This window comes from Choristoneura fumiferana, chromosome 5 (assembly GCF_025370935.1).
Source record: "Choristoneura fumiferana chromosome 5, NRCan_CFum_1, whole genome shotgun sequence".
Taxonomy (NCBI): domain Eukaryota; kingdom Metazoa; phylum Arthropoda; class Insecta; order Lepidoptera; family Tortricidae; genus Choristoneura; species Choristoneura fumiferana.
The window spans coordinates 587,011-613,634 of NC_133476.1; the positions used below are offsets into that span (position 1 = coordinate 587,011).

General features: G+C 41.3%; 4 protein-coding genes across 4 annotated transcripts in view; 1 reads left to right on the forward strand and 3 right to left on the reverse strand.

Moving 5' to 3' along the window:
* The window catches only part of LOC141427886 (uncharacterized), a 33,710-nt gene extending 20,606 nt beyond the window's left edge, over window positions 1-13,104 (reverse strand). Inside the window, exon 1 of the mRNA XM_074087481.1 lies at window positions 13,030-13,104. Coding sequence (XP_073943582.1) covers window positions 13,030-13,060 — 31 coding nt within the window. The 5' untranslated portion in view covers window positions 13,061-13,104. The remainder of the gene's footprint in view (window positions 1-13,029) is intronic.
* A 1,364-nt stretch (window positions 13,105-14,468) lies between these two features.
* Window positions 14,469-16,874, forward strand: LOC141427881 (dynein axonemal intermediate chain 4). Its single transcript, XM_074087470.1, has one exon. It carries the CDS (start codon window positions 14,647-14,649, stop codon window positions 16,789-16,791), a length of 2,145 nt encoding a protein of 714 aa, XP_073943571.1. The 5' UTR covers window positions 14,469-14,646; the 3' UTR covers window positions 16,792-16,874.
* A 132-nt stretch (window positions 16,875-17,006) lies between these two features.
* On the reverse strand, window positions 17,007-23,973 carry Rbsn-5 (Rabenosyn-5). Its single transcript, XM_074087480.1, is given in 7 exon segments — window positions 17,007-17,183; window positions 17,927-18,220; window positions 19,444-19,536; window positions 19,539-19,667; window positions 20,646-20,863; window positions 21,787-21,934; window positions 23,367-23,973. Coding segments are annotated over 7 exon segments (1,380 nt in total). The 5' UTR covers window positions 23,790-23,973; the 3' UTR covers window positions 17,007-17,108.
* A 352-nt stretch (window positions 23,974-24,325) lies between these two features.
* Window positions 24,326-26,624, reverse strand: part of LOC141427879 (tetratricopeptide repeat protein 27) — a 40,421-nt gene continuing 38,122 nt past the window's right edge. The window contains exons 11-12 of the mRNA XM_074087469.1: window positions 24,858-25,005; window positions 24,326-24,595 (exon numbers count right to left, since the gene is read on the reverse strand). Coding sequence (XP_073943570.1) covers window positions 24,329-24,595; window positions 24,858-25,005 — 415 coding nt within the window. The 3' untranslated portion in view covers window positions 24,326-24,328. The remainder of the gene's footprint in view (window positions 24,596-24,857; window positions 25,006-26,624) is intronic.

The following is a 26,624-nucleotide window of genomic DNA, read 5'->3' on the forward strand; positions in this document are numbered from 1 at the left end:
GTTCCATCGCACGAAACATCCAAAGGAAACACTGCCAATAATCCAGTACGCACGACTACAAACCTGCTGGATCGGAAAAAATCCTAGCAGAGATAATACTTACTATAGGTAGATAAATGATACGAATCGACAACTGTTTTCGACTCGAAAGGTAACAAAGGGAGTGTAGATGATTTGGAACTGTCGTAGTCTTCTGCTGATTGTGCCAAATCATCGGTTATGATATCTAACAAAATCATTATATAAGTAGGTACAAAATTAGCACGGATAATTTTTTACCGCAATTTGATACCAGTTATCGGCGAGTGGGTGAACTTTTGCTGTTATGTAAGTATTTCGTAAGTATTTATTTTTACCTATAAAGGCAAAACATGGCCTAAAATGCATGAGATTTGGCAAACGTATCCTTGAGGATCGCAGAGGTGCAAGAAGTTTTTTTTTAATTCGAATACCTACACTACAGAGTAGATTTTTTTCTTCAACGGGAGCGAAGCCGCGGGATTAAGCTAGTAATTATATATACGAACTGAGAAATCCAGATGCAGAAGCCTAGATAAACTCTTCGTCAACTCTTTTCATGGTTAGCAACTTATTAATAATTGATATTAGCAGCTTATGATTACTAATTCTCTACTAAAAGTCTTACCACAGAAATTGAGTGATGATGATGATGATAATTAGGATAGTAAACTCTGTATGGTTTTTATTACCTCTTTTGATAGAAAGAGCTTACACGAAGCACTGTTCATAAAATATTAGGTATGTCTAAAGGCACTGTTACACATGCTCGTTACTGGACTGAAGCAAACGCGTTCACACTTGCTTAATACCTTTCCCCCTTCCACCCCGTCTCGAGCTTGCCACTAATAAGCATGCTCGATAGTAGCATGTCCTGTTCACACATGCTACTAGCTAGCATTTGCTCAATAGTAGCATGCTTTCTTGCTACTAAAGAGCATGTGTAACAGTGTCTTAAGGGACTTTGGCCTTACGGATGCCCTTGATAAACTTGATTGCCTGTGCATTCCTGTGCGTGTCGTACAAGGTGACTAAGAGCCCTGGTGGCAGCGCTCTCTATTGCCAACTACGAATTCCAAACTCCAGCTCTGCGGCGTGGAAGGTAAGGACAAACCTCCGCACTATTTTCCCAAGAAACTCGTCCTGTAGATTTGTTACTGATTTTCAACCGACGACCATGACCACTTTAGCATGGTAGTAACTACGAAAAGTAACTATAAATGTAACCTGAATAATAGCAAGACCATCAACCAAGACAAGAAACTGTGGTCAGAATCTCGGTAATTTCTCAATTTATCGTACACATATTATGAACACTTGAAAGGCGTTTGGCTCGTATTATAATATGCGAACAGTTATCCAAGACCCTGCTTCTAATTATCAATAAAATACCTATAGATTTTATAGGTCGTAGTAAAATTTTCGAGTAAAGTACAGTTGGTACAAAATTTCGTGACTCGATAAAAAAATGTGAATATTTCTCGAAGGAGTACCCCGATCGGGTAGCTAAGTGTCGCAATAGACTTTCGCTAGCTGGCGCTGTCTATTTGAGTGTGTGCGTGAGCTCCTAGTGTCCGTATACGGCCGCAATTGACGTTCAAAGTAAAGCACCTCGTTTGCGGCTTTGGCGGAATATTTCATTTCGAGTGTGGGGTCAAAAAATCGGTTACACTTAGATACTCCCGCCATTAGTTTTTGGTGAAATAATTCTTCATAATTTACGAAAAAACCTGAAAAAAGGAACTATTGATAAACAGCGCCATCTAACGGGACATTGCTCATGAGCTAACCAGGAGCAAACCCCTTAAAAATGAAATTTTTACCAAAAACTTATTTCGTTGATGTTGGAAACTGCTAATGTTTTCGTTAATAATGTAAGTAGATAGGTAGTAATTCGGGGACGTGTAGCTGGACTTTTTAGCCGGTGAGGTCTGGCACTGTCCCTCCCTCAGTCGGACTTTCCCGACCACACACCCCCGACCTCCTATAAGATAAAATAAACATTAAAAGAACTAAAGGGACGTTACAGAAGTTTGTACATATTTAAATTAAAGTGGAAATACCTTTTGGACGATCGGATGGCCAAGTGTTTAGATAACCTGACTACGAAGCTTGAGGTCCCGTGTTCGATTCCCGGGCGGGGCAGATATTTGTATAATAATACGAATATTTGCTCTCGGGTCTTGGATGTTCAATATGTATTTAAGTATGTATTTATATATATAAGTATGTTTATCTGTTGCCTTATCTATACTACAAGCTTTGCTTAGTTTGGGACGAGGTAAGTGTCAAGTGTCCGATGATATTTTTTTTTTGTGGGTGGACACTAAATAGACCAATTAAAAAGTATATTTTTTTGTACTTTTCCTTTAACTCCGCAAGGTTTATTACGTATACAAATCTGAGTTTGACCGTGACTGGCCTCTCTGACATCAATTAGTTGAAGCTGGTTATTAGGTGATCATTATCGGATGGCTATTATGTGGGTCCACCTACTATTGGATACCACGCCCCCACCAATTGGAATTTACTCATAGCGTTTAGTTTTATGTGGGAGGGTTATCGTGATGTCTAGAACGGTATTCATGAATTTATTGTTTAATATACCCACACTTAATTACATGGAGATAAAAAAATATTTCATTAAATGATGAGGAAGAACTTAAATAACATAACCTTACCAACAAAAATTGGAAAACCCCGAATTCGTCACTTCAAAGTTCAATATCTCAAAAACGGCTGAACCCATTTTGATGAAACATGTCTAAGAACCATCGCTAAAAACCGAAATTATTATTTCTTAATTTTAAAGTGTATTAAGTATATTTATTAATAAAAAAAACCGCTTCAAATCGGTCCACTCGTTTAAGAGCTACGGTGCCACAGACAGACACATAGCGGTCAAACTAATAACACCTCTCTTTTTGCGTGGGGGTTCAAAACAAAATAGCATTGTATCCAAAAGGCTGGCAGCGTTTCCTTGTTGAATAGCTATTACTAGTTTTTTAAAGAGATAGCCAGACATATATATACTTACCTACGTAAGGGACCTACAAACAAATTAAGTTAACAATTGTTGTCCCTTATCTACTAAGAAGTTTACAGCATTTCAAACGGCGAAAAGCAGGCCGGCAGCGAGGCATTTACAACTAAAAACAACTTAACGTAGCAACTCAGAAACCCGCGGTGGAAATTAAGGGTAGTCCAGCCGATAATTGCGTGGGAGCGCCTGCGCCCGCGCCGACAGCACAAAACTCGCACGACTTCGCCCAAAACAACTGGTGATAGGACACCATAAAAATCTAATTACAACACAAGCTTTTTTTTACTTGCGATACCTATTTACAAACTTCTAGCAAAACCTGAGGCCGTATTTGCCTAACGTTTCTAACGCTCGCGATCGCATACAAAAACTGTCAGTTGATTGTGATCGCGACCGTCAGAAACATTAGGCAATACGGCCTCAGGTGATAATAACGATAGCCAATGTCAAAAAATCTGTCAAATCAGCGGTTACCTCGTAAAGGAGCAATCAAAATTCGGAGATACATGTAACTAAACTACTTACTATATTATTTTTTTCTTGAATCACCTAGTTTTAAATTCTGTAATGTGATATTATGACGTCGTTCTTACAGCTTTATCTGGCTGCAAAAATGTCGTAAGCTCGCACATTTGCAAGTTCGCTCGCACGTTTATGTCATATTTTGTATGAAGTTTGACGACGTGCATGCCAAGCATGTGTATTCCGGGCCATCAACAAAGTAATAAGTATAATAATCATCATCATCATCAGCCGGAAGCAACCACTGAAGAACAAAGGCCTCCACAGAACGCAACAATGAACGACAACTCGCCACTTGAATTCACCGGTTCGTGGTCGCCACTCGAGGATCTTTGTCCCCCAACGCTTACCTGTTCTTCAAGCGATGTAGCCACATTGCCACTCCAACTTGCGTTGTAGTAACTTAGTGCAATTCGCTCTAAATCGTAAACGGTGAAAGTAATTTGGAAACGCGTCCGTTTGTTTGTCAGCGACGCTTTCCTTGCCGTTTTTCACACGCACATAAACCATGGAGATGCCAATTTACTTGCACTACATTGTGAGATGAGATGATGCAACGATGGGCGGCTTTTGAGATTCCTACCACAATCAGTCCTCTGTACCACAAAATTACAAATGCTACAAATTAAAATAAATTAGTTAACTTTCACACAAAAAAAGAGTTATGTAGTATTGTAGTACTTGTAACGGTTGTGCAGGAGAGATGAAAACGTGAAATCGGATCTCGAAGGACCATAGCTTGAGGTGCCGACTTCGTTCCCCGGTAGGGCGACATGTAAGAAAGATACGAATGTTGGTTCTCTAATTTAGGGTGCTTAATATGTGTAACCAAGCCTACTCAGTACCCCAGCTTTGCTTATTTTGGGACTAGGACAATTGTTCCGTGATATTTTTTTCTACGCCTCTTATTACTAGCTCTATGGTTGCCACCCTATTACAAATAAATCTAAAGTAAAATATGTATAAATCTCATATCCCTGCCGACGCTACTCCCGACACGTTACTGGCACACGGCACGCAGCAATCGGCGAAAACGCGAAATTGCTTGCGCGAGCGCATTACGAGCCGCGCGCAAGGGCACGACGCATCGCTCATGCAGCTAGCACTACAGAGAATACGGCCACAGACATCTTGAACAAGCTATTTACTTAGAGTTGTGACTGACTTACCGGAGTCCGACGAAACGAGCAAAATAACAATAATTTCTGTGAGTAGCTATTAAAAAAAATACTCTTGATAAAAATAAATACGGATTGAAATACCTAAATTTATATGTATACAAGCAAAGTAGAAGCATACATTGAAATTTAGAATAAAATAGAAAATATTTAAGTTTTTATTTAGTTGCTCTTGTAGTATCATGCATATAGTTGTGTGGTTGTGTGAAGCAGTCATGCGTTTTGTTTTAGCAAGATGTAGAGTCCGTAGAATCAGGACTTGTAGAGTTAAATTTGTGAAGTGCTTAAAACGGAAACTATAACATTGTTACAAACATGTTGTAAGATGATGCTATTCGTAGCAAACCTGAGATGGGTGGTCTACCCCGTCCGTTGCGTGCATGGAAGCAATCCACACGCTGACTTCAAAGTAAAGGCTTTATGGTCTGTATAAAAGGTAAGCGTCAGTATTTTAGAATTTGTCAGCCTTTTCGATTATAATAAGTAGGTACTTACATAGTTTTACAAAATTGTAATTTTCGTATTTTTGTAGATTTTTTAAAATGGTGCTATATCTACTACGGATTAGTCTTCGTACGGCACATTGGTAGTTCCTTTTGTTTATAAGTTCGTGAGAGAGAGAATCACACCAAGCAAGATTTACAGCTCCACTGGCGCCAAAAAAATTACATTGACGTTAGCTGTCAAATCTTTTTAGGGTTCCGGAGCCAAAATGGCAAAAACGGAACCCTTATAGTTTCGACATGTCTGTCTGTCTGTTTGTCTGTCTGTCCGTCCGCGGCTTTGCTCAGAGACTATCAATGCTAGAAAGCTGTAATTTTGCACGGATATATAAGTAAACTATGCCGACAAAATGGTACAATAAAAATTTAAAAAGAAATTGTTTTTTAGGGTACCTCCCATAGACGTTATGTGGGGGTGATTTTTTTTTCTCATCCAACCCTATTGTGGGATATTGTTGGATAGGTATTTTAAAACCATTAGGGGTTTGCTAAGACGATTTTTCGATTCAGTGACGTGTTTGCGAAATATTCAACTTTAAAAAGAAAATTTTCATTAAAATCAGGATGGTAGTAAATATATCAAACTTTCAAGAAAAACTATAACGGCTAAGTTTGCTTGAGAATTATTAGTAGTTTATGAGTAAATAGCAGCCTAAGGTATAAAATATACCTAAACTTGGAAGATTCCTTATAAAATACGAAATCCTTGGAAAAATATTACTTAATTTTTTCGTAATGGCTACGGAACCCTATTTTGGGCGTGTCCGACACGCTCTTGGCCGGTTTTTTTTAATAAAGGCAACAAACTCGAAGCATTATGCCAACAGCCATGAAGTCTAAATGTGATTGTAGTAGTAGTATCGAAAGCCCAGGCAAATGAAGACAAATATGCGATGTACAAATTATTGATCTGGATTATTATAGAACGAATGAAAGGGAAATTCCAAGTCAGTAGAGCGATTGTCGCAGTGTAGCGAATAGGTAATGACAGGCATCAGATGATTCGTTGCGCTCGCTGGTAGTGACTTCGGCGGCTGCTATGTTACTATGTGTTGTGTAGGTACTTAAATCAATGCGTGTAGAAACGAAAGTGAGGTCAAAATATGTAGTATTTCATCATGGGTATTTTTTAGGGTTCCGTAGTCAACTAGGAACCCTTATAGTTTAGCCATGTCTGTCTGTCTGTCCGCGGCTAAGCTCAGAGACCGTTAGTACTAGAAAGCTGTAATTTGGCATGAATATACATATCAGCCAAGCCAACAAAGTTGTAAAATAAAAAAAAGGAAAAAAAATTGCAGGCGGGTCACCTGATGGTAAGCAAGCGCCACTCATGGACACCCATGAAAGGTAGGCTTCAATTTTTTAATGTATTATCTTATCTACCATGTTCAAATTCAAGGAAATCAAAGCAGAGTAGGGTTAGAGCAATAGAGCGGCTGCTCTATGCGAGGTTCTGAAACATCTGCTGACAAAGGATGTTAAAAACAAATTTTGATAGCATCAGGGTCGGTGCTGCTGTCTAGACACAATAAACTCCGAATTCAACTTACGCTAACAACTTACGTATAGTTGTCTTCCAACTTTAAAGTTAAACGCCTAACTTCACACGGCAATCCTGCCTCCACCTCACGCAAACTGTTGCTTGCTTATAAGCCTTCCCATTCTGGGAGAGGCCTGTGCCCAGCAGTGCAGTGGGACGTATACACTGTGTTTTTTTACCCTTTGGGTACGGAACCCTATTGCTGAGACTCCGCTGTCTGTCTGTCTGTCCGTCTGTCAGAGGGCTCTATCTCTTGAGTCGTAATAGTTAGACACTTGAAATTTTCACAGATTATGTATTACTGTGGCTGTTATAGCAAATACTAAAAATGGAATACAATAAATACTTTATACGACAAACATGATTGTTTTGCCGTTTTTTGCTTGATATTAATAACGGCAACTGGAAGACGCCTAAAATATTCTCAGAATCTTAAGTTTAAAATTAAATAATTAAATAAAAATAAAATAAATATTTAAGGGGGGCTCCCATACAACAAACTTGATTTTTTTGCCGTTTTTTTGCTAATGTCTAATGTTGTATAGATAATGGTACGGCACCCTTCGTGCGCGAGCCCGACTCGCATTTGGCTGGTTTTATTTGTTATCCGTTAAGTTAACTTCGGCAGACGGCTCAGTTCGATACACAGCGAATCGGTAAATCACCTCCATTACAATATTTTAGACTCGCGATAGTACTACTATATACTATATATTACTAATTTTATGAATTAAATTGGGGTTTAGTTCCGCGTACCTTGATTTTAGATATTTCGGCACAGTTGCATGCGCCATGATCACGAGACGACTTTAATATCGAGCTGCTCTAAAATCAAGGTAGGTACGTGAAACAAAACCCGAATTTAATACGGTATGTGACTATTTTGTATAATTCTATTTTATAAAGGTTTGAAATTCGAGATTAGACAGAGAAAGACATACTGGCATGTGACGTCACACGCCAGTACCGCCATACTTGCTGCATAGTGAAAAGCGTTTGAGAAAGAGACAGGTATTATAGATTTTTCAAAAAATCACTAAATCCAATTTTCAACCGATTTAAATTTTCTCTTCGCTAATCACTACTGTTTATCTATATTTTATTTATTTTTATTTTATTTATTTTTCTTTATGAGGAAAACAAACAGCAATACAATCATACATGAAGCTAGTATACATGCAGGTAAATCATGAGCCAGTAGTTTTTCACTGATATGACTACACTTATTAGGAAAATATTATGCACAAAGTAAACAAAGTAGGTAAGTTAAACAACAAACGAAAGGAATGATGACAATATCTAATACGGTTTCACGGGATACCCGTAATAATATTAAGATATGGCAAAATCAGGAGTTGTCAAATACCGTATGGGTTACACGCATGAATGCTAATTCTGGCGCCAGTTCAGTCCATGATTCTGGTAAGGTGAACAAAAGATTCCCTTCAACACGGGTTTCTTATTAAAACTTAACATGTTTTGTGTAAATTAATCTCCGAGCAAGAGGATCGGCGCGAGCGCTATCAGATACTAGAGCCGGTCAATTTGCCCGACAGGGTTGCCACTTAATAGAGTTAGTATTATAATATAATGATATTATGTCTCTAGCTCTAGGTACAGCGTCATTGTCATCGCAGACTGTATATATCCCACTGCTGGGTACAGACCTCAGAATTACAGAGCTCAAGTTGCAGACCGGGAACTTTACACACACCATTGGATTGTACGCAGGCAAAGCGGTCATTCAAGTATTACGTAAGCAGAATTTTAGTAATTTTTAACCCCCTTCCTCCCCCTTGTCAGCGAAAGTCAGCAAAGCAGAGACCCCCCCACCTCCCTTCCGTGCTTACATTATACTTGAATGACCCCTAAGTCTCGCGACAAGCTCTTATATCATATACATTGTGTAATGTAATGAGTTGATTGGGTTTGGTATATATTCTTTTTAGAGCATGTAATAAAAGCTTGTTTTTAGGGTTCTGTACCCAAAGGGTAGAAACGGAAACTTCGCTGTCCGTCTATCACCAGGCTGTATCTCATGAACCGTGATAGTTAGACAGTTGAAATTTTCACAGATTATGTTTAACTGTTGCCGCTATAACAAAAAATACTAAAATCAGAATAAAATGAATAAATATTTAAGGGGGGCCCCCATACAACAACTAGCGTGATGTTTTGCCGTTTTTTGCTAATGTCTAATTAATGTTGTATAGATGGTGCGAGTCGGACCCTCATTTGGCCGGTTTTTTGAAAATGATTTTTACTTTTACTTTTATTTTTTCGAAGCATAATGGTAGAGGTGAGCAGAGGCAGCCCTAGTGGCGCCCCCGCCCCCTGTCGGCGCGGCGAGCGCGTGCGCGTGCGTCGCCGGTATCGTAATTGCATCTTACAACGTTACAACGTAAAATAAAGCGTGTGACCGCGTCGGTGCGTGCTGCGTGGTGCCTGTGCTGTGCGCTATTGTAGAAACACACCGATTGTTAAGATTGTTTAAAAATTAAAGGAGGTTTTTTGCTGACTGTAATTGCCTGTCAAAAACAACAACAAACGGGGCAAATTAAATAAAAGCTGGTAATACACACGGTTGTCAAATTGTGTTGAGAGCGGTATGGTTGAGGATAAAGATGGAGTGCGTAGCGTAAGGGACTCGAGCCAGGTGGGATACGTTGTAGAGTTCGAGATGATAATCTGTTGGTGTTCTCCAAGCCATATTGTCGGAGCCCTGGTCGCAGGCTCCTAAATTTGTATACGGATTTTTAGATAGTTAAGTAGTTAGTAGTTTAGTTTGTGGTATTTGTTTGCTTATACCTATTTGTTGGAGAATCCCTGTGCGGTATGGCTTTGGCGGTCTGTGGCGGAGGTTCTTGGCTGGAGTTTTTGCTCATTTACATTACGTGGTTGTTATATTTTCAACCCCCGACGCACAAAGAGGGGTGTTATAAGTTTGACCACTGTGTGTGTCTGTCTGTGGCACTGTAGCTCTTAAACGTGTGGACCGATTTGAATGCGGTTTTTTATTTGACATCAGGTTTTCTAGCGATGGTTCTTAAACATGTTTCATCAAAATCGGTTTAGTTTTTGAAGTGACAAAGTCGGGGGTTTTCCAACATTTTGTTGATTAGGCTATTATTATTATAGTTAAGGTCTCCCGGAACTGGCATTTTTGTTTATCGATCGAAGTTACAAAATAAAGATTAAAGAAAACTAGCACGATGACCTAACAACAACAAGTTGGTAAACCCTCGACTTTGTCACTTCAAAGTTCAATATCTCAAAAGCGACTAAACCGATTTTGATGAAACATCTCTAAGAACCATTGCTAGAAAACTTAATTTCAAATAAAAAAAACCGCATTCAATTCGGTCCACCCGTTTAAGAACTACAGCTACGGTGCCACAGACAGACACACATAGCGGTCAAACTTATAATTATAACATCCGAAGATAACACCCCTCTTTTTGCGTAGGGGGTTAAAAAGTAGCAGGATATAGGTTAGAACTGGGTACCCTTAACAAAACGTACCTACTGCTAACAGAAATATGTATGAACTAAAAGAATTTCCTTGCTCACCCGCGACCTTACGATAGCTAAGCTTATGCAAAATATGCGTGTTCATGCAGTTCCTCCACCTCCACACTGTAAGAACACACACAAATCACACAAACCCATCTATCACCACCACCACACTACACTGACGCGTTTTCGAACTCAACCATAAATAATGGTTATTGTGTCACTGAAGACGCTCCGTTGAGTTGAAACGCGTCAGTGTAAGTGTGGTGGTGGTGATAGATGGGTTTGTGTGATTTGTGTGTGTTCTTACAGTGTGGAGGTGGAGGAACTGCATGAACACGCATATTTTGCATAAGCTTAGCTATCGTAAGGTCGCGGGTGAGCAAGGAAATTCTTTTAGTTCATTGATATGGACCTCCGCAAAGTAACGCCTGATTCAATAAATTAAGAAATGTGTATGTTAGGTTAAAACTGCCGCGTTGCAAACACAAGCCTTGACGCGTTTGTGAAAGCCAAAGTCGTGCTCCAAGAATTAAAGGAGATGCAATTTCTACAGTCCGTCGTCACCTGACAGCGCGGGGTCGCGGGGTCGCGCCCCGCCCCCCTAATTGCCGCTCCACGCAAATAAATAATTTTTATCCTGCTCGCTGGATCACGCTCCCTCTTGACCTCAAATTACGGTTTTTTACGATTTTTTATCGATTTCCCGAAGCTCACATTCCGCGCGGAAGTACCGATAAGATCGGTACATCGAATTGTTAATGATATGCTGCCAGTTTGAGAGTGACGAGTGACCTGAACTTTGTGCTCCAGGCCTTATACTCCGAAGTTCAAAATTCGAACTTTAAAATGTGCCGTCTCGCTTACGCTAATTGTTTTTAACAGGAGAGTGAGGGAGATGATATGATACGAATTTCGGAATAATCTCCCGGGGCGGGAATGACGGCTCTTACCAATTTATGATTATAATGAACCCGAAACGTCGGAAGATGAAATATGAAAGAAAATAACTGCCAGCCTTGCGAACGGCGCTGATCTTCTGGGGTCATCGGCTGGTTGGTCCATACCTATACATATTGAAAATACATATGAGTACCTACATCAAAACAAAGTGAATGAATCTCCAAAAAAAACACAAATCAAGTATTATGCATATTATGCAGGCGATCGCGAGGTGAAGTTAGCGGTACCCTGGAATCTGGAAGAGCTACTGGGGGAGAGGCTACAACAGTCTCAATCTCTCTCTTCAGCCAGGTGTGCTTTTGGATCAAAGTCCGAAGGAAGAGCGGAAGCCAGCGGAGCGTTGAGAAACTTCGATGGCGCGATGTAGATCTGGAGTTTCTATATTCAATCACTAGATGGTTCTAGGAGTCGCTACAAGCTTTCCATAATATTACTTTTATGGGGCTTTTGGTCAGTTAACTGTTAGTAATTCAATCTTCGAAAAAGCCTAGAATAAATACGGATAATTTCTGTAGAAACTTGCGGCTAACCGGCTTAGTTTCCGATAAGTATAAGAAAAGATTAAGTTCCAAATTAGGAAAAACAGCCCATGACACAGAGGTCGTTGCATGCACGTCCCTAAATAATTATTTAGTCACAAAAAGTTAAGCACTGACTCATACTTTGCACTCCAAAGGATTCAATACCAAAACGAGCTAATACTGCGTTACTGTATCTACCTAAAGCAGACAAGGGAAAAAACTCTACCTGTAGAGTAGGTAACCTTTAGAAGGCAAAGGTTGGTAACACAATATTTTCCTAAGAATGTCGTCATGAAGGTTCACTACAGCGGCTACTACGAAATTCGAAGTCCGTGTAGTTCGATCCCTCTGACACTTTTCGAACTTCGGAGTAGGCCCTCTGATCCTCATCCAACGGCCGCGGCCACTCTGACTCTGTCAAGAGTGTAGCGACTTCTAGAAGAGCTAGTCTAGGGGAGTAAATAAATTGATGATGTCATGATATTGATTGATTACGAAACAAAGTCTAGGTACAATGATAGACCCAAACGTCGATGTTACGCAATACGGCGTAACCAACAATGACATTGTTTTTAGTAGAGCGTTAAAATTAAAATACTTGTATTTAGTTTTTATATTATACTGGACATGAAATCTTATAATAATTTGCTACTTTTTGTCGGTTACGCGGCATTGCAGTATCATCAACGTAAACAGTTGATGGGTAATGTTTCCTTATATTTCAGCTCAATTTGGATGGACTTGGTGGAGGCACGGCCGTGCCTCCAGATGTACGTAACGAAGTAGGTACAGTCATGTACAAAAATATGTATTATTCGAATCACTCCAAGATTTACACGGCCTTGACTTGTACAGCCTGGTGTACATATTTTTGAAGCGTTAGACAAGTTCCTATTTTTACACTCGACTGTACCTATAAAATTATCAAAAAATCTCAGTTTGTTGTATTTGCACATCATCAATCTAATCAAATATTACTCCCAAATGCGGAATCGAACAAGCTGCTATCTTGACCCGCTGCTGCTTGCATAGTGGGTAGGTACACAGACTGATACTCAATCAAGATGCGGTACAACAGTAGGCCTTATTATCTAACACACTTGCAATCACAATCGTTTTCACCACTTCTTTCTGTCACACGGCATAAGACCAGGGTATAGAAAGAGATGGTGGATGCGATCGCGAACGTCAGCGCGTTAGACAATATACGGCCTCTTAAGTCACTTACTTCGTCTCAAGTTCCTGAGGACCCTCTTCATGTCAGGCGGCAGGCCCAGGCACCAGGCGGCAGGCGGCAGGCAGGTGGCAGGCTCGGCACGCGCGGCGCAAATGCGGTGGCTCGAGCTGGCGTCACGCTTCGAGGCGTCACGGGGTGGATAAACTCGGTCATTGGCGAAACCATAAGGGCTATGATAGCGGCTTTATTTGCCGCGTTAGCTTAGCTTCGGCTTGAAAGCTAAGAACTTACACTAGTGTCTACTTACTACAAAGTAAAGCCAAGCTTCTTGCGGCGCATTCTTCTTGGCAATAATGGTCTTTCCAGAATCGTTGGTAGCTTAAACAAATGAAAAAAGAGCACTTTTCGGCCCAAGTACTTGCAGAATAAACGTTTTTAATATTGAATTTTGAAAGTTATCAAGGACATTTGGACATCAAACGTGGTCTAGTCTAGGTCTTTCTTCTTCTAGAACTAGAAGTAACTTAACATACTGAAGTCAGCTTTTAGTGACAAGCTTACATAGATACAAAATTTAAGACGTGACAAGTAATGCTATAAGCCTATAATAATAAACTCAGTAAAAAAGTCGACGGAGAACAGCCCGCTACTACCTATCCAGGGTTCTGTTTGTCAGCATTAGGTTACAGAACCCTACAAATTAGGCGCCCAAGTGCTAATCGAGTTGTTACGGCATATTATATGTAAGTATATTGTGGAAAGATCCAAATAAGTCCGTCAGCGTCAATACCAGTTTTACTTCTACTCGTGAACTTTTCTATCAGTAATTTGTTATCCACAACAACACACGCGTAACGCAATGAAATAACAATCGGACAGGCTTCAGTTTTTATGAGGCCATTACACATTTAACATACTCTTTAAGTTGTATGTATGTTTGTTGTATGTTTCTTTGAGATCGCGTGCGGTATTTGCACTACGCAATTAAGTTGAGACGCGGTCGTCTACTTATTTTAATTATACTCTCATGCGTTTTTAGAAATAGGTACGTAATTTGATCATTATAATTTAATAAGGCAGTTCAAATAAGTGAGGGAGATAAAAATAAAATATTTAACAGGTTTTTTGTCTTAGCCCGGCTTAATGAACAGTTTCAGAAACTGTTAAATATGGAGGTATTGATTGATTATATATTATATTACATCACTCTTATCTATAGATTACATTTTCTGGAACTACCTACCTACCCAAAATAAGACTGCATCCTACCTAGCACGAACTTTTTTACAATCTTGTCGCGTGGAATATTGTTTAAATTGTACGTGTAAAACGCTCATTAGCTTAAGTTTGAAGCTAAACACATATAATTGAGAAATTCAACCGAGTTGAACAAGAAATTGCATTCAGAGACAATTACGGGGAAAAACAGAAGAAGCTAAGCATGCGGGCGGAAGCGTGCTCGGCGGAGCGCGCCGTGCGATATGCTCGCTGCGCCGCGGGTCACACTTAGGTACACACTCCTTACTTTAAACTTTTTGTCCATCCAATATAAATATGGACAATACCGACATCTGTCAAAATGTCACAACATCCCTTTTTACCCCGACACTTGGAGAATTTGTAAATAAGAATTTTACAGACTAGGTACTTATACAAAAGAGCGGCAAAATGACGAGCACCATAACTTTCGCGCAATCCCAGCAAAGTTTAGAGGATGAGTCGCCGTCCCGAACGAGCAAGATCGGGGCTTCGTTCATGGACAAGCGGCGCACGTTCCGCGTGATCGATGGCGGCGTGGACCTCACGCCCACTGACGTGGTGGACCCCGACTACGCCACCATGACGGAGGCCTTCTCCCACGCCGCCTTCGAGAGCCGCGTGCGCCGCGCCGAGCCCGCCTCGAGCCTCAAAATGGCATCAAAATCCAAGGACGCCGGCGTCAAAGTATTCGCGACCACCATAAACCTTGACGACATACATATCGATCACACACTCAACACCGAGGAGGGGTTCATTCCCGACGACACCGATCTCGAGCGCGCACCCTCCGCTTTCTATCTACCGAAAAAAAACCCCATCATGTCTTATCCGCCGAAAGTCGTCCTCATATTCAAAGAGACCGAGACAGAGTTTCTATACGAGCTGCCTTCGTACTCGTATGACAAGGGATCAGATGCGGGGAACGTCGTCGAAGAGAATAATGAGTTCTATCAGTACATCACCGTCGGGAAGGGGCGGAATCGCAAGATGGTCGTGGAGGAGACCCAGACGGAGCCCGTGGTGAGCCAGTCGCGGCACACGCTGGCCGTGCGCCCCGAGAAGAAGAACGCCGCCGCCTTCGCCTCCATGTGGGACATGCACGACACGTACGCGCGGCTCGCGCGCGTCAAGAAGGTCGAAGAACCCGACGAGATGGTGCTCTACCAGTCCGCCGCGCCCTACCTGCTGCGGAAGAAGAAGAAAGTGGTCGTCGAAGAGAAGAGAGGGAAATCGTTCGAGGAGATCGGGCCGACTCCCGAGTTCTGCGACGCCGTGATGCTGACGGAGCGGGTCCTGGCCGCGAAAAGCTACTCCGACGCGCAGAAGAAGTTCCGCGGGCTCGTCCGCATGGACCCACTGGCGCTGGACCTCGTGTACGTGTACACTATGAAGCCGCTGTGGACGCTGGAGTGCGAGGACACCGCGGGCCGCCCCATCGTCAGCATCAGCTTCAACCCCAAGAACGAGAACATCCTGGCCGTCGCGCACGGCAAGTTCGGCTACGCGGAGAACCACGTCGGCCTCGTCTGCGTCTGGTGCACCAAGAACCCCTGCAAGCCGGAGCGCATCTACAGGTTCGACGACCCGCTCACGTCCGTCGACTTCTCCGCCAAGAACCCCAACTGGATCGCGTGCGGGTTCGCCAACGGGGACGTGCTCATTCTCGACGTCACGTCGTACCCGAAGAGGATCATCGCCAAGAGCTCGCGCGACACGAACCCGTGCTTCGAACCGATCTGGTCGATCAGCTGGCAGGCCGTCGACGCCAGCAGCGAGTACGTGATGACGGCGTGCCAGGACGGACGGATCACGAGGTTCACCAGCACGAAAACGCACGATTTCATCGGGACGCCGATGATGCGGTTGTCCACTGTGGAGGGGAAGTTGAAGGGGTTGCAGACGACGAAAACGTGTGTGAAAAACGACGTGCCCATCACGCGGTACCCGGCGGCGCTGTGTCTGCGCTGGCACCCGACGGTAGCGCACGTGTACCTGGCGGGCACGGCGGAGGGCTGCGTGCACCGCTGCAGTAAGCACTACCTGAACCAGCACGTGGACGTGTTCCGCGCCCACGCCGGTCCGGTCTACGCTCTCGACTTCTCCCCTTTCATGAACACCTTGATGGTTTCCTGCGGCGCGGACGGCGCCATCCGTCTGTGGATGGAAGGAATGGACGACGTCATAATGACCCTGAGCTGCCCGGCCGCGGTGTACGACGTGGCCTTCTGTCCTATAAACGCGACCATCTTACTCTCCGTGAGCGGCAACATGCTGTCCATCTGGGACCTCCGTCGCAAGACGCACATTCCGTGCGCGGAGTACACTTTCCCAGGGCCGGTGATCCTGACATATATAAAGTTCTCTTCAAACGGCGACAACGTGTTCATAGGAGACAGTGCGGGCAGAGTCCACACCTTCCACCTCGAAGACACCCCTATACCTCCTTTTTACCAGCGGAAGATGCTCGATGAAGCCATCAAGAAGGCGCTCTGCACGAGACCGCAGTTGCTGAAGCAACTCGATAAGTTGACCAAGTTACAAAGTAGGAATTGAAAAACTTTATTTATTTCGAAGCTTTTATTTACACTTGTTCTTGTTCAGGGTAGGCCGGTTGGGAATCAGGAGTGGACGCCTTTTTAGATTACTACTTATTAGTGTAATAATTTTTTGTTATTTAGTTTATATGTACCAATCATGTTAAAAGAAACATTAGTCTTTGATAATATTAGATTTATTTTTCAACTTACCTAAGTGATACGTAATAGGTACAAAATTAAATATTAACAACGTATAAAGTATGTGATAACGTAATTAAATATATGTATAATCTAAACGGTGCTATAATTATCTAGCAGCTTGCTGCAGAAAGACTAGGATTTGTCAGAGAGCATTTGTAATTGATATTCTTTCTTCAGTTCCTTCAGATTCGCTTCTAACATGGCTACCTGGAAATAAGAATAACATTCATTAACTACTCGTAATTACAAAATGCTACATTTTGTCTGGGACCGATCAGTCTTACGTATTATTTAGTCCGCAACATAACGTAATATTTCTATCCACTAGAGCCTGGCCAGCCAAGAGTGGCACAAGCAATGTTTAGGATTCTGGTACAGTCGAGTTTATAAACTTGTGAGCAAAAATTTGTTCAAAAATATCTCGACTCTATTGTTAACGGGTGGTTAACGGCGTAGAAGCGTGTTCAGATATTTTTGATTAAATTTTTGCTCATGTTTATGAACTCAACTGTAACCCTAAAAATTTGTCCGGCAAGCAGCAACGTTAATTAAAATTGTCATTCATATTCGCATGAATGCCTGATCATGATCAACATTGAAAATGCGTAATCTATAATAGGACAAAATAACAGAAGAGGACTTTCAATCATTTCTTATGAATGCCCGGGATGATGAAAGTGGTAGTGTTGAATAATTTCTAACTCAGATTTTGACAATGGCTCAGTTTATTCTGAATAATTTGCACCAATGTTTGAGTATTAAAATCCATGTCGCTTTTCATTTCGTTTGAATTTTTACGAATTCGTAACAGATATTTTTTTGCCAATGCTAATATTTTTAATTTCCTGTTATTCCATGTTTACATGATTCGCTAGTGGTATAAAAAAAAGAAAAGATTAATAATTATACAAGTCAAAGACTCATCGGCTTGACAAAAAAAAAAGACTCACCTCCTCAAACTTCAACTCCTTCCGTGCCTCCTTGATATAGTCCCTAATGATATTCATCTGCTCCAGCAGCGGGTTGTTGTCGTCGTGGTGGAGGGTGTGTCGCGGCGCGGGGTGGGCGGCGCCCCCGCCCCCGGCCCCGTGCGCGGGGTGGGCTGGCCCCCCGGACCCGGACCCCTGCGCGTGCGCGCGTTCTCTCTCGCGCTGGATCTGCCGCTCGGCGCGCGCGTATCGTTGCCGGCGGACTTCTTCGATCTGACTTTCTGTTGGTAGCTTGCGGAGAGACAGGAGCTCCTCCTGGAATGACGACGGATTATGCCACTTGTAGACGGCCGTTGTGTTCACCGGACAACGAATCGTTTTTTGCAGTGTTGTATGGCTTCATCGCCGGATAAGTGTCCGGTGCATGAACACCACAAGTCTGGCAAAAAAAAACGGTCCGTTACCCAGTGAGAACAACGGACGTCGACAAGCGGCCTCAAGGTTATGTTTTAACCAGAGATGTGCTTGGAATTTGTTGCTTATGACACAATGGAATCGCTTCATTAACCTGCTCTTACACCTCCTACTCCACTGAACAGTGAACTGTGTCCACTAAAGCTGCGCTCGGCGAGGACAGGTAAATATCCGTGACAGAGACATTCCTCGCAACGAATTCTCGTACATCTCTGGTGGAAACGTAGCCTTAAGGTAAAGCCTATTTGACAAATAAGTAAATGAGATTTAGCTCAGATGATGAGATGGGCGAATCTAGACCCCCAAGCTGGGTCTAAAACAACTAGATATTTTTCTAAACTCATAATATTTTTGTATTCCTGCTACAAAAGAGAATTGATTTAGTTATGACTAAAATATTTACATGTGACCCTCCCTGGCTATACATAGAATTAGACCATGTGACCCCCTTGGCTATAGAATTTGACCATGTGACCCAGAGGCCAAAAAGCTGAATCCACCCTTGGATAATCAATAGTAGATTGTACAACAAGAGAAGGAGTCATTTTACCCGAGGCGTTCATATAGCCACCCGAGCCGGTACGGCGAGGGTGGATAGACACGTGGAGGGGAAAATTGGTTTAATGCTCGAGTTTTTTGAAATAGCAACTGTGTAAATAATTGTTCACTTACTAGGTACCTTTTATTTTTCATGCATTGCTAAATAATTATAAATATATTACTTTCCTTGATTAATTTTGATTTATTTAATTTTTTTTTTTTAGTTTTATAGAGATTAAAAATTATTAAAAAATATATAGAAACTTTTATGTTTGTGGCTGTTTGCTGTATGCTGTGGCCAGATTGCCTTGGTCTTAGACGAAGATTTTACTTTATGCACTAGAGCATAAAAATTCATTTTATGTCGCCTAGATCCAGCATAAACACGAACTTTACGAGCATGAGAAGTGAAAAATCAATTTTGTGTAAAAGGGCAAGAATATCGTCCAGGTCCCGGTGCTCTTTGCTTTTATTTATTTTTTTCTCTTTCTTATTTTGCTTTTTTTTAATGATCATAGGCTGACCTTAATAAAGTGTGAGGCGGCTTGTCTGATGGCGGCTTGCAGCTTGGCCTGCCGCGTGTGTGGCGGGGCGGGCGGGGGCGGGCGGGCGGGGGCGGGGCGGGCGCGGCGGCGAGGCGCTGGCTGAGAGCGTCCACGCCCTCGGCCAGCTTGCCGATGCGCCCGCGCAGCGCGTTCACGTCCGACAGGTTGTATGTGGTCTCGCCGTCAAACAAGCTCTGGCACATCTGGGGAACGTAATGGTGCTGGTTTAAACTTTTATAATTAACACTGGCGTTTACCTGCGGTTTCGCACGCGTAAATCATTACATCGTTAGATACAGCAATTAAATTGATATTCCGTAATTTTACGAAATTCCCGTGGGAATTGAAATTAGGTACCATCAGCCAAATAAGTGGTCTATCAATTTTTAAACAAGTTCCTATCAAATGAATATGTCGCTAAAGTCGAACTTTCAAGTTGACAGACACAACTATTGGCATTATTGTTTTATGACGTGCAACGATTATCAACTTTAGGGTGGTAGACCATATATTTGGCTGATGGTACATCATGGTCTTTTCTTTATTGACGTTGCATTATAAATAACAGTGCCATGAACCAATAGAAACGCTTCATTTACCTATCTTCGCACAGCACAGCTCTAGTGGAAACTGCTGAGCGGAGCGAGGCGAGGATGTCTATTAGTTACTGAAAACACACATTCCTCGCAACACATTTTTTTTTATTCGACTGGATGGCAAACGAGCAAGTGGGTCTAATGATGGTAAGAGATCACCACCGCCCATAAACATCTTGCAAATGCGTTGCCAACCTAGAGGCCTAAGATGGGATACCTCAAGTGCCAGTAATTTCACCGGCTGTCTTACTCTCCACGCCGAAACACAACAGTGCAAGCACTGCTGCTTCACGGCAGGATTAGCGAGCAAGATGGTGGTAGCAATCCGGGCGGACCTTGCACAAGGTCCTACCACCTGCAAAATATGTCAATATGGATTCCAATATAGACCCAAACACACACCTCTTACCACAAACGTATAATGCGACCAACATAGACAAAAAACCAAAAACATTAATAAAACAACAGATCAAATAACTAACACACATTAAATAGCAAAAAGAGAATAAGTGGAACCCAAAGTAAGATTCAGAAAGTATGCAATAAACTCAGATGAAGCAGTCACCATTATTAATCAGTAAGTACCTTTTCATACATGGCCACGGCAGGTTTAGCCTGGTCCATGAGCTCCCTCATCTGCTCGTAAGTCGCGACGAGCTCTGTCTTGGCGTTCCGGCTGTCTTGAACCTGCTTCCTTAGTTCTACCAGGTTGTAACAGTGCTCGCACAGACGCAGACCGGTCTTATCTGTCACCTCCTGCTCGGGGGTCGGTGGCTGGGGGGCGGACGGGTCTATTATTGATTCTGGAAGAAGGACTGAGGGTTAGGATAAGTAATTTACAGTTCAGTGTACTAATAAATAATGTACAGTCGAGTTCATAAACTTTGATAAAAAATAAAAGCAAATTAATGAAGCATAATTTTTATCAAAAATGTCTGAACACGTCTCTATTGTTAACAGCGTAGAAGCATGTTCAGATATTTTTGATCAAATTTTTGCTCACAAGTTTATGAACTCAACTGTACTAGGGAATACACCTTATAATTATGTAACATGATATAACAATGAATAGATGAATAAATAATGAACAGGTGAAAAGTAAATAGTGTACAAGGGAATAGTGTACAAGTGAATAGATTACATGCAAATAGTGTACATCTGAATAGTGATTCACGAGTACACTAACAAGTGAACAAGTGGAAAGATAATTAGTGAACAGAGTACTAGCAATATGTATACAATACAAAATATAGTGTAAACATGAATAGTGAACAGGTAAAAAGTGTAGAAGTGAATTTTGAAAAGTGTACAAGTTAATAATGTGCAAGTGAACAAATATCTAGAAAATGTACATCAGTGTCTGTTATTATGGTTTACTATCCCTACAACACATTTCACTCATAACTCTTGTTCATAAAAAAATGTGCTATTGGGCTTTATGTGGAACATTTGGGCACAGAATCCTAAACGAATTTAACAAAAAGGTGTGTTCTTTTCTTCACATTTAAATGGGAATTTAGGGATCTCTGGTTGACATGAGTAAAACTCTACTCCATAAGGAGAGTCATCTACAAAACCAAATGGGTAGTGCGTAGTTCCCCTTCCAAGTAAAGAAAGAATTTTCCAAAGCACTTCATAAATGACAAGAGTTCTTGGGCAACTTTAAAAAATGCTACCAAATTGAGAATCTATTTTTTTTGTTTAAAACAAGGGCATAGTAACTTACTAGCTACATTGACATCTAAGAACATGGAGCAGTCATGGCATAGTATGGAGCCACAGAGCCGGCAGTGGTGCTTCCGTCGCGTCAGGTTGAAGGTCTTTGCACAGTTGGGGCACAGCTTCACCGAGGACCCATCCAGCCATGGGACCACCTGAAATAACGGAATGTGTTATAAATAGTTGGGAGGTTATCACGCTGTCGCCGCATCCTGCACTGGTGCATGGAGCAACAAAACTGTCCACTAAATTCAAATTCAAATTTTATTGCATTTCAGATTGTAGGTAGGTTACACAGTAGCTTAAGTTAAGTACATCAAATGTGACTATGAGCTTCAAGGGAAGCCACAGAAAAACACTTTAAATGCTGCTTTGCCCAGAGACAGGTCTCTACATACAAAATCATGTCTATTCTTGTATGGTGGAACAAATTGAATCATTAATCTAGAATGGAACCTTTTAATATTCAATTATTATTATTATTATTAATAAAATATGGCTCTCTCCACTGAAGGACAATTCGCCAGTGTCAGTAGGTTTTGCCGTTGTAGGTAAAAAAAATCTAGAAAACGAAATATGAGAGGTAATGGTGGATGAGCCGTGTGTAATCCTAATATTCAATTTCACTATGATTTCCATGACAAAAGTCTGAGATGTCAACATGACATTTGTAGCACAAAGTTTCCACGGTCATAATTCAATTTGTTAGACTGTACAGTCAAGGACAAAGATATTGACACGGCCAAGGTTGCAAAAATATGTATACACGGCCTTAATGTTAAGTGCATAGAGTCGCATATACATATTTTTGTAACTTTGGCCGTGTCGATATCTTTGCCCTTGACTGTACACAGTGACAAATAAACAGTTGAAGTTAAGTAACGCACACAGGATTGTTGACAGGTGCAGTGTGAAAAGCCCCTTTGATGGTTTTGTCAGAAAACAGGTTAGTGGAAGGGATGAACTCAAAGGCAAAGAACCTGCATAGAAATAGAAATGCTTAAAATTAGCTAAAACAAAGTGCAAAATTATCCAAAAAGTGCAAGTATTATTTAACCTGTTGGCCGTCTGTTATTTGCAGCAATTAAAATATTTACATAGTTAACTGTTATATTGAACAGATGCTCTCAGGTAGTAGAATGTGCAGACAAAATTATGAGGCATTAATTATACTTCGTTTTTTCTAGCATTAGAAAAATGGTAAACAATCTTGTCAATTTTTTTTATTGAAAATTTCAATAAAAAGACACAAGATTGCTTACCTTCTTTCCAACTGGATAAAAAAACAAAGTATTAGTAGGTAATTAGAAAACGGGGAGGTAGCTTAAGATACTAAATTAAATAGCTGAAAAGTTGAGACCCTGGCTTAACACGGTTTTACCAAAAAAGATTTATCACTTTTTAAAAAAATTATAGACTAAAAAGTTATTTGGTGCATTCATTATTTTCATTTGTTGAGTACACAGGGGGTGAAGTAAATTAACTGTATGAAAAGATATCCAACATCATATCACAGCTACTTTGCATGACTTGACCGATTTTTCAGAGTAGCAAAGTAAGTTAATGCATTTAGTTTCAAAAAGTTACCTCCTGTTCATGTTGCCTCCTCTGGTTAGGTTCGGTAGGCATGTCGCAGACCAGCTTGTCCAGTCTAATCAGCAGCTTGTTGGTCTCTGTCGCGTACCGCTCCAGCCTCGCCGACCGCACGCCTTTCAAATACTCCGTAGAACTCCGCGACACACCAACTGATTGCACTTCATTTGATACATAATAGTCCTGGTAACTAAACTTTAACGCTCGGTCAAACGTAGCCTGAATATCAGCGTCGTCATTATTAAGTATAATCTTCTTCGCTTTCCCAAATATCTCTTTCAGGGAGCTCAAAATATCCTGTTCCTCTGAATGCAAACTCTCGAAGTGGTTCGTAAGTTGCGACGCGGTTTTCAAGTCCGCCTTGCAAATAGGGCAAAGGAAACCCTCTAGAATCTCTTCGTCGTTAGCTGTCGCCATCGTTACGCACTGATTCCTAGATGGACATGATAAATAAACATTCAAAGTGATTTTCTAATGTGAGAAAGAAATCCTCCCATTCTAATTCAATGCTGACTAATTAGCGTTTAGTTCAACAACCGTCTGTCACATCAGTAACCGTAATGACACGTAATCCGAAAAATATAGCAAGAGAGATACAAGGACATGTGTTTTTTATCACTTCAATAAATCACTTAAAATTTTTTTTTTTTTATATTTACAATTCATTGTGTAAAATACAAGCAATTTTTACTGAACACATTATTTTGGTGCAGTATCTAAACGCTCTTTACGTCACTGACACTATTTGAGATGATGCTTTAACAGCTGATTTTGTAAATAAAATTTCTTTCAATAACGATTTCTGAACGTAAGTAAAACGACTGCCACACTATATTTACCACATTTTGACAGTACAACGTGTGGTAAACGCTTTATTTAAGGGTGCGCTCAGCTTCGGCTCAATCCACAAACACACATATGCCATTTTTCTTACAAATAAATAAAACAACACATTTTCACATAACAGATTTCATATATTCAGTAACTTTATTAAACATTTCTGTCAGCCGCTCCAAGGCGTCCTTATTCTCCGGCCAGGCCTGTTTCTCGGCGGCCCGCAGTACGGCCTGTCCCGTGAGGCGTGCGGAGGACAGCTGCTGGTCCGCCTGCGCTTTGTCTTTGTCTTCAGCCTCCTGCCGCGCTTGGAGACTGTATTCTAGAAGATTCTGAGCCAGGTCGATGACTTTTTGACAGGTTTCTGGACTGTTCGGCCAGTTTCCGCTCTGAAAAGTATATTTGATCATTATCATTATCTTGGCCTATATACGTCCTGCAGGGCACAAGATAGATAGATATAATCTTTACAAGGTTAATCTCAGAACGATTTATATGTTAACCCTTTACCAATTCCCAATTCTATAATACTGATACAAAAATCCAGGCCAGGCAGGCAGGCCCTGAACAATAACTAGAGGGAATAATATTTCAGCTAAAAGATAGTATCCTGAAGTTATCACTTCTAAACCATTAAGCAATGAGTGGTACCTGTGTGTACCCGCGATACGCCTTCAACAGCCGCTGCGCTTTCAGCAGGTACGAGGGACTGAGGTCCGAGTACAGCTGCCAGATCTCGGGCACGTTCTGGTGCACTGACGTAATCCGGCCAAACAGCTCTAGCACTCGTTTCTGTAATCTAAAAGGACAGTACAGTCAACTACAGCAACAACAAGTACAACTTGTCTAGTGTGGAGTCATTGGTATTTCTTGTATTTCTTTTTTTTATAATATATTTATTATTTTATAATATTTGATTTTACAAATTTACTTTGATCCTAGGCCGCCACAGAACCGTGTCGTAATAACACTTTACATCATGCTATATATTGTTTTAGAGTCAATATAGACAAATATAATTATTTATTATAATATGATTCCATGGTGGCTCAGCAATCAAATCGGTTGACTTGACTGTACATTACTGTAATCAATAACAATTACAACTATAAAAGAGTAACGTGATTGACTGACAGACAGACAACACACAGCCTAAAGGTGCGACCAAACCGCTTAAAAAACGGTGACGGCACGGAATCGCAGTGACGCACCGTATGCGCACCGTGTGCGAGGTAAATGAAGCGTTCCTACTGGTTCATGGAAACATTCCTTACATGACATCCCCGCACATCTCTGGTTGAAACGCAACCTTAAGGAGCGGTTACACCGCTGCTCAAAATACGGAGACGGCACGGAATCGCCACTGGGACGATATTGTCGCATGCCCTCCACACCGCTGCTCAAAATACCGTCACGTTAAGTAACGCCACAACTTTTATATGTATGCGGTAAAGTCCTGCCTGACGGTGTGGCGAGCATGCAATAAAATCGTGACACTTACGGCACGTCACTGCGATTCCGTAAAGTCACCGTTTTTAGGGTTCTGGAGCCAAAATGGCAAAAACGGAACCCTTTTAGTTTCGCCATGTCTGTCTGTCTCTCCGTCCGCGGCTTTGCTCAGGGACTATCAATGCTAGAAAGCTGTAATTTTGCATGGATATATATGTAAACTACGCCGACAAAATGGTACAATAAAAAATTAAAATAAAAAAATTTTTAGTGTACCTTCCATAGATGTAAAGTGGGGGTGATTTTTTTTTCTCATCCAACCCTATAGTGTGGGGTATCGTTAGATAGGTCTTTTAAAAAATTAGGGGTTTGCTAACACGATTTTTCGATTCAGTGATTTGTTTGCGAAATATTCAACTTTAAAGTGCAATTTTTAATTAAAATCGAGCGACCCGATAGCGATAAATTTGAAAAAAATCAGGATAGTAGTACGTATATCAAACTTTCAACTATAACGCTAAGTTTGCTTGAGAATATCAGTAGTTTAGAGTAAAATAGCAGCCAAGTATAAAATATACCTAAACTTGGAAGATTCCGTATAAAATACGTAATCCTTAGAAAAATACTACTTAATTTATTTAATCAGGAGTTACTTTGCGGAGGTCCATATCAATGAACTAAAAAAAAATCCTTGCTCACCCGCGACCTTACGATAGCTAAGCTTATGCAAAATATCAAGCTTTGCTTAGTTTGGGACTAGGTCAATTGGTGTCAAATGTCCCATGATATTTATTTATTTATTTATATGCGTGTTCCTGCAGTTCCTCCACCTCCACACTGTAAGAGCACACACAAATCACACAAACCCATCCATCACCACCGTATCACCGTATCGTAAGGTCGCGGGTGAGCAAGGAAATTCTTTTAGTTCACTACTTAATTTTTTCGTAATGGCTACAGAACCGTATT

Coding starts and splice junctions, on each gene's coding strand:
- LOC141427881 (XM_074087470.1), top strand. CDS start 14,647: ATGACGAGCACCATAACTTTCGCGCAATCCCAGCAAAGTTTAGAGGAT.